We start from the raw sequence: 8314 nt of genomic DNA on the forward strand, positions 1-8314 counted from the left end.
AGGGGTTCTCCGCGGTGGGAGATGCCTCCTGCCAGGCCAGATTGGCTCCTGGCTCTGGGGGCCTGGCAAAAGGCACAGCCCACTTCTGATTTCCCTTATAGCCCTCTTCACAATCTGAAGTCAGGCTGTGGATTCCTGCCTGCCCTTGTTTATTGCCTGTCTCCACCTCACTAGACTGTAAGCTCCAGGAGGGCAAGGCTGAGTTTCTTTCTCTAGGTTTCCAACACTGCCCCAGCCCTGACGGGCTGCTTATAAATATTTGTTGAACAAATTTATAAGGTTCTGGTCCATAAAAGCTCCTCCTGTCCCACTCTGTTTTGAGATTGGAAGTTGAGAACCTCCACCAAATTCTCAGACGGACCCGCCCCGGGGGAGAGATTAGAACAAACCTCGTCCTGGCAGCTGAGGGGGCCGATACAGCACTCTCCGTCTTCTGCTTCTTCCTCATACCTGAAGCCTCCTCGACACCAACTAATCTTTGTGCTCCCTAGAGCCCTGCCCCGACCCTTTAACCACAGCTGCTCCCCATGTCCGGTTTCAGCCGGCGGGAGCCAGTTCCCACTCCTCCCAGCGCCAGGGGATCCCGGCTGGTACGAACTTACAAACCCGACACCAGGCCGCGCAAGCCTTTGTCTCTTCTTTATTTGCGGATGTAATTATGCACCGCAGTCTAAATTAGAGATAGATTTTTTTCTGATATACATTTCATCTTATTCACCACGAGCACACCACACGCACAGTAGAACAGTTCCACACCTGATAAATTGCACAAGATGAGAGTTTAGATTCCTGAAAACCGGCAGGCAAGCTGGCCCCGCCGCGGCTTCTCGCCTCCCGGCTTCGTTGAAGGAAATCTCCCGCCCAAAATGGATTTCCCAGTCAGCCTTTCCCGCTGCAGGGTTGAAACGTCTCCGGAATGGGAAGCGCTCTTGCTGGAAATGGCTGGACGCTGTAGATTCCGAGCACTGGATGGATGTGAAATGTCCCCCCAAGGTCAAGTTTCCACGCCTGCGAGCTGCGCCCCCTCTCCCTCACTTCCCAACCCCCTCGGTGACTGGAACCAAAGTGTCAGGGCCCCACTTGGAAGGACAGAGAACCCTGCCCGCAAATGCGCCCTGCCTTCCCCCAAAACCAGGGTGTTGTGGAAAAGAAAAGACAACAGAAACGCAGACGCGATGGATCGTGAATCCCTATCCCCTCCCACCCCCCATCCCCGAATAATCAGAAACTAGGAACCAGAGATGTTTAAAGCTTGGCTTCCCAAGCGCGGCGGGAGGGCGCACTGGGCTGGTGGGGGAGGGGGGAGGAGAGAAGGGGGAGAGCGCGGAAGCGCGGCAGGGGCTCGCCCTTGAGCCCTAGTCCTCCGCGTTGGTTCGGTAGGCCTCGATGAGGCCCTCGAGGGAGTGCACGAAGCCGGACACGCTGCAGATGCCGCCGATGACGAAGATGGCGACGTCGAAGAAGACTTGGTGCCACAGCAGCTTGCGCCAGAGCAGGCGCAGGTGAAAGAGGCTGGGCAGCAAGAAACAGAGGCCGGCGCCCGTGAGGCTGCCGGTGAGGCCCATGAGCAGCGCGAAATGCGGCACATAGATGGCCATGAGCAGCGTGAAGACGACAAGCGCGCAGCGCAGCGTCAGCCCCCAGGACTTCAGGCGCCCGTCGCCGCCGTAGCAGGCCGGGAAAAAGGCGCGGCTGCCTTCCTGGAAGAGCGACTTCTCCAGAACCTCGACAGCGGCGAAGAATGGCAGAGGATAGGACAACAGCGCCTTGGCCACCAGAAAGATGTTGACCACGGCGCGGATGGAGCCAGGCAGGTTATCCGTGATGACCTCCTTGGTCTCGTCGGCCCAGGTGAGGTAGGCGACGAGTGCGAAGAGGCCCTTGAGCACGCAGGCGGCGATGTGCGTCCAGTTCATCATGCAGTGGAACTCGCTGGGCTGCTGCATATTGCCCTCCAGCGAAGGCAGGAAGATCTGCGACGTGTAGCTGAACACAATAATGCCAATGGAGATGGGGAACTTCTTGACGTCGATGTAGAACTTGACCTTCTCCCAGGCCCAGTCGCGTGCCCGCGATAGACAGTAGGCTATGACTAGGATATTGATGACGAAGTGGGCCAGAGTGCACAGCAGACTGAACTTGGACACGGCCTTGAGGTTCTTAAGGAAGGCGCAAGGCAGGAGCACGGCCGTGGCGATAATGGACCAGGACTTCTGCGACACGGGCAGCCCCGGGAAGCTGTTGTACATGAGGTTGCCACTCACCACCACGTACAGGATGCACGTCATCACTAGCTCGATGATCTGCGCCACGTTCACCACGCGGCCGCCCAGGGTGGGGAAGCGCGGGGCGCAGCAGGCGTTGGCTATGGCCACGTAAGAGTCCCGCACGCGCACCACCTCGCCGTCTTCATTCTCCTCGTACAGGCACGCGATGAGGATCTTGCCAGTGTAGCAGCACACCACGGCGGCGAAGATGATGAGGAACAACCCCAGGTAGCCGCCGTGCAGGATGGCGTAGGGTAGGCCCAGCACGAACATGCCCTGCGGGGCGGAGAGGCAACCAGACGCGGACGCTCAGCGAACTTAGCAACCGAAGAGGGGCCCAGGGGGCGTGGCTTAACGCTGTGGCCCGAAGGGGGCGCTAAGGACACTGAGAATTGGGTCTGAGCCGCCGGGGAGGAGAGGTTAAGGGCAGGCTGCGGGGTGGATGTAGGGGAGCTAATAGTGAGCCCCGGTGTCGAGCCAGAGATGGAGAGGGAGGGATGTATGGATGGATCTGAGAAGGAAAGGTGAGCTAATGGCTGGAGGTAGCGAGAGGGCTAGGGTGAGAGAGGGCTGAGAATAGGCAGAAGCCACAGGAGGCAAAGGAGATACTTCGGGATGGTTTCTGGGGACACGACCAGAATGAGGAGTTGGGGGAAGAGATGAGAAGGGGCAGGAGGGAGGGTAGTCGGAAAGGGGCGCTAAGAAAGGTAGCGAGCTGGGCCAGAGCCACTGGAAAGAGAGGGCATGGGATTTGTGGTGGGGCTGGAATGGGGCACGGGAGCTAAAGAAGGAAACTCGGGAGTCTCAGGCTCAAACCAGAGGAGGAAACGTTGAAGGCGGCAGTTGTGGCGGGGAAAGGAGATAGGGTAGAGAGGGAGAGGGGCTGAAGGTGGGGCAAAGCCCCTGGGAGGCAAGAACAGAGACAATGTGGAGATGCTTGGGGGAGCATGGCGCGGGGAGGAGGAAGCAGGGTTGGAAACTGAGAGTCTTAGGACAAGGGTGGAGTTACAGTGTGGCGAGGGCGAGTCCTAAGGAAGGGGACTAAGTGGAGGCTGCGGAGGCAATTGGGAGGAGGAGCTTGGCAAGAAGGCGCCAGCGCGGCGAGCCGGAAAGCCGAACCAAGCAGGAGTCTAGAACCAGAAGCTTCAGGGTCGGGCGGACAGGGCTGTATGGTTTAGAATCCACATGGGGACTAAGAGCTAACGAAATCCAGGGTCCTGGAGGCCTACGAGCCTCCAGCCTCCTGCCCTGGCCTCCCTTGGGGCCTATCAAACGGAGCTTTGAAAGAGGCTCCAGGAAGGCGCGGGAGACAGCGAAGGCGGGAGCAGCCCCGGGTCCGTGATCCAGCAAGGCCGTCTCGCTGGGCCCCGGAATGGAAAGCGCCTTGGGTCGGGCCATCTTGTGTTCAGGGCCCGGTGGAGTCCTGCTGACTCCGAGATATCGAGCAACCCCTGGAAGGCCTCTGCTCCCAGGAAACCTGCCTTCCGTGGCCCCAGTGATAGTGCGCTCTAGGGACGCCGCGGAGCCAAGCTGTAAGGGTCCAGGGGTGCCTAGAGCTGAAGTCTCCTTCCGCCCAGAAAGCCGCAGCCTGCCAGCCACTGCTAGCTCGGAGGTCGTTGCCAAGACTCCAAACCTGCTCCCGGTGGAAGAGTCCTGCGCCGCCTGGTGGGGAGTGGGGGGTGGGAACAAGGGGAGAGGGCCTAGAGAGCAGGGGTCATTCTTAGCCTCTGGAGAGGGCTTCGCCAGGGTCACATGCGGAGAAGCTGGCCGCCTCTTTGCGGTGCAGCCGGGATTTCGGGCGAGAGGGGCGAGTCTGTGCACAGGTAATGCCGGATTATTGCGGACTAAATGTGCTTGTGTGGGAGCATGTGTGTGCGTTCGTGTGTGTACACCTGTATGTCTCCAACAGGCAGCACCTGAGGGAGCAGGCTGGTTCCTCTCTGCATGCCTCTGTGCATGTGTGTATGCATATGTTCAAACGAGTATTCGTGTGTTTGGTATGTGCAGGTACATGCTTTTGTGTATGGAGATGTAGGGGTGTATGCAGGTGCATTTGGGGATAGTACTGTGGTCTATATATAGATGCATGTCGTGTGCGCCTGTGCCTGCGCGTTTGTTCGTGGGAAGGGGGGCTGTGGGTATGTGGTGTGCCTGCCTGTGTACGTGTGCGTGTCAATGCGTGTGTGCGGGGGGAGGAGACTCCGAGCTCAGCGATTTCCCCTTCTTCTTTCCTCCCAAAAATGCAGCTGTGAATCCGTTCCAGAGTCCAAGACCAAATCGTGCCCTCCAATCCTGATTTTCTTTCTTTCTCATCCCTCCCCGCTCCCCCCGCCCCAATTTCCTTCACTTTTGCAGTGTCTCCGGACAGGTGTCTCAGACCGAACCTCAGCCTAGCGGTCTTGCAGCTGGTGCCATGGAAGGGAGTGTGGGTTAGGGCGGGAGACACCGCCTGGGGGCGTAGGTCCCCGCGCAGGGCTTGGAGGGATGGAGAAAGGGAGATTCCTGGGTTCAGGAGGGGGTCTCGAGGCCGAGATCACCGGGTGACTCTGTCGGGGGCAGAGCCTGGCAGGCTGAGCTGGGAGGGGGGAGGGCAGGCAGAACTGGGAATCCCGCGCTCACCTGGATGGCGTTGGTCACGTTCCAGCCTGCCTCCCACGCCGTGATCTTGGGCTTGTCGTGGCCCCCGAACTCACCACCAGCTCCCACCTGGTCCTTGGAACCCGAGGGCGGCAGAGGAGCGCCGCTGCCGCGCTGATAATGGATGTCTCCCTCGACGGGCGGTTCAGCGCCCTCGTCCCCGCAGGGCTCGCCCTCGGCTTTCAGGATGTCCATCTGCAGGCCCTGGCGGTGCTCAAAGTCGAGGTCGTCGCAGTGCGCGAAGCCCACCGCCTCCTCATCCGTGGCCGCCTGAAAACCCATCCTGGCGAACATGCCGCTCACCTTGGCCTGGGACTTGTTGGACACGGACGTGGCCACGTTGGACAGCTTGCTGCGGAGCAAGGTGGCCATGGCGGCGGTGGGGACAGCGGAAAGGACAGAAGGACCCGAGGATGCGGGGAACGCGATGTAAGACGGCGAGGGCCGGGGGGGCGCAAAGTCGCTATCTCCGCTTGCTCTCCGCGCGGCGCCCCGGGGCTCTCTGGCTCATGACCCTCGCAGCCGGCGTTCGAGGCTCGCTCAGGGCTGGACCGGGCAAGCTGGCAGCAGGTCTGGCAGAGCGGCGGCGGCGGCGGCAGTGGCTAGTGCACTGCGGAGCTGCCGCGGGGCGCGGGCTGGGCTGCGGAGGGCGGCGGCGGCGGCGGCGGCGGCGGCAACGGCGTCAGAGCAGCTACGCGAAGCTGGCGCGGCGCCCCCACCGGTGCGCGGCCCAATGCGCTCCCGCCCCTCGGAATCAGGCGGTGCGGGGGTGGGGGCCTGGAGAAAGGAAATACCCGGAGGCAGGGGACGTGAGGAAGGGGCTAGGATAAGAGAAAGGGGGCGCCGAGGGATTCAGACGTGAGCTGGGGGCAGGAGAAGGGCGCCCTTGGGAAGGAGGCGGGAGGGAGCGCGTGAAAGAGGGAGCGCCCAGGGCAGGGGATGTGGTGGTGGGGGGGGCGAAGTGCTGCATTTCTAGGGGAGGTGCTAAGCTCGCATCCTGGCCCTTCCCACCTCGCCGCCGCAGGGAGGGAGGGGGCCGGCGTGGGCTGATGCTCGTAGTCTCCCGCCCCCGGACCACCCCCTCCAGAGTCCGGGAGCTGTGCAGCCCCAGATCCTCTGGCTAAGGACTGGCCTGGGCGCCCCGAAAGCCCGCAGGACTGAGTTGTCAGTCTCTGGAGGAGCGGGTCGTCTAGAAGTCAGTCTGTTTCCCTGGCACCCATCCTTCGCACTTAAACCTGGCCGCGAGTCCCCCTTGAAGGTAGAAGTGTCTGGCATGGATCGCTCCCGAGGAAGCTCAGCCTCAGGCTCAGTCACCTGGGCTCTCTCCGACCGTCCAGGGACGCCGCGAGGAAAGCGATCGTGCGGATCGCTCGCCACCAGCCGCTCTCCAAATGTGTGCAGAATGGAGGCGAAAGGTTGGCTTTTCGCTTTCTTTCCGTTTGGGGGGTCTGGAAGAAGGCAGGACTCTATGAGGACACCTCTTGGCATCCTCCCAGCGGGTCTGCGAATGCCTAAGCCGAGAGGGGCGCAGACGGGGCCAGGTGCGGAGGAAAGAAGGGCTCTCGGCGCTGCAGGACCGAGGAAGCGGAGGCTCGCGGTGCGCTGGGGCCCTGCTCCGACGGCCGCTTCCAGGCGGTGAGAGACGGTTGATTGGGGAACCGGTGTGTGAGCGCGAGTAAGGGAGAGACCCAGAGACAAAGACCAATGCTGCTTCAGACACTGCTTGAGGCTGGATCAGTGTGGCCTCCGCGAGTGAGGTTTGGTAATCGCGTGTATTCTGTGTCTGTGTGGTTTTGTGCGCATTCGAGTGTGTGTGCCGGAGCTGGTGTGTTGGATTTCGTATGTGTTCCCGAATGGCGTTGCCTACGTTCGTGCCTGTGTGAGTCCCTTTGTAGTAGTCTCCGTGAGGGTCCGCTGTTCTGAATGGGTCCCTGTGTGAGTTGAGGTCCTGGCCGGACTCCTGAGCAGTAAACCGCAGGGCTTCACCTGGCAGTCCCAGCCTGAATGGAGAAGTAGCGGCTGCGACTGGAAATGGGGGCGGGGGCGGACAGAAAAACCGAAAGAAACAAAAAAGGAAGCGGCTGCCTATCTCCCCTCTCCCGAGGCCCTTTCTCCCTGGGAACCCCAGTCCACTCCTTCTCTGCAGTATTTCTAGATTAGCTCACGTCAGCGCACAAGTAGGGCGGCCCGAGGGCTTTGGCCAGAGTTGGAGCTGCCAGGACAAGACAGGCTTCCCTCTCTACAGCCTCCCGCCTCCTGCCACCTCCTCCCAGCCCAAGCACCTCCCAGTCTCCCGGAGGAGGCTTCTCTCCAGATAGGGAACCTCCACCACATTGGACAGAGATGCTCCTAACCTCTCCCCAGGTAGCCCTTTACATTCCCCAGAAGCTCTGGAAAGCCCCTAACTCCTGCCTGGTGGAAACCAAGACAGAAATCCTCTTCTTAGCCTCCAGCTACTAAGACCAAAAAACAGAACAAAAAAAGACCTCTCCATAGAACCCTCCTCCAAATACAGACACTCCAAGTCATGATAGAACCCAGAACAAAGACAGGAAAGAGATTCTTCCTCCAAACACAGAGATCCTCTCCTCCAAGGAAGCTTCGAAATAGAAGCGATCCCCCTTCCGAAATTTGCCCTGTACAGAGACCCTCGGCCCACCCCAATTCTCAGATGTAGGAAAGAGAGAGAGAGAGAATTTTCCCTACAGATTCCTGTAGACAAAGACCTCCACATCCTAATCGCCATCCTCTCCCCTTCTGTTTCTGGTGAAATTCTTTGGCCCACATGAGATGATCTGGGCAGAGGCTGGGTCTTTGTAGGGTTCCCCAGTGCCTCCTCCACCCCATTACACCCAGACCTTAGGACGGCCACTGATGCCTTCTCTGACAAGTGAATCTAAAGTGGGCTGTGATGTTTTTTCATCGGTGAGAGATAGGGTCATTTATTCCTTCATTCAGTGAACCTTTTCACAGCTCTTCCTGTGCATGTGATTCTGTTCTGGCTATTCTGGGAATTGTCAAGATGACATAAGCATAGTCTCTTCCTACACTCCCCACTCCAATTCTTGGGTCTAGGAGGGACCTTAGAAAGCCCTCAGTCCAATTTTCCTTTCTGCAATGTTTAAACCTCCCCCAAACATCCCAACAGAACCTCACCATTTATCCTAGTTTTACAGACAAGCAAACTCAGGCCTGAGCAAGGAAGTGTCCTGCCCAAGGTCACACAGAATCCAGGTTATAGCCCGGCTAGAACCCCCAGGAATCCTAAGGCTCTCCCCAGCATGCCTTGCCCTGCACTACCTCATCTTGTCCTTACATCGTTTCTCCCTGGTTGTTGTTTGGTATTTGGCCACCTCATTGTCCAAAGAGATGAAATTCAAAATCAGATTCTAGTCCCCCTGGCTATAATT

At 59.4% G+C, this 8314-nt stretch overlaps 1 protein-coding gene across 1 annotated transcript; it reads right to left on the reverse strand.

The window, feature by feature from the left end:
- Positions 1-624: 624 nt before the first annotated feature.
- Positions 625-5915, reverse strand: SLC32A1 (solute carrier family 32 member 1). Its single transcript, XM_050807137.1, has 2 exons — positions 4887-5915; positions 625-2543 (listed from the first exon to the last, which is right to left on the reverse strand). Exons 1-2 carry the CDS (start codon positions 5274-5276, stop codon positions 1356-1358), a joined length of 1578 nt encoding a protein of 525 aa, XP_050663094.1. The 5' UTR covers positions 5277-5915; the 3' UTR covers positions 625-1355.
- Positions 5916-8314: the final 2399 nt, after the last annotated feature.

Source organism: Macaca thibetana, chromosome 10 (genome assembly GCF_024542745.1).
Source record: "Macaca thibetana thibetana isolate TM-01 chromosome 10, ASM2454274v1, whole genome shotgun sequence".
Classification (NCBI taxonomy): Eukaryota; Metazoa; Chordata; class Mammalia; order Primates; family Cercopithecidae; genus Macaca; species Macaca thibetana.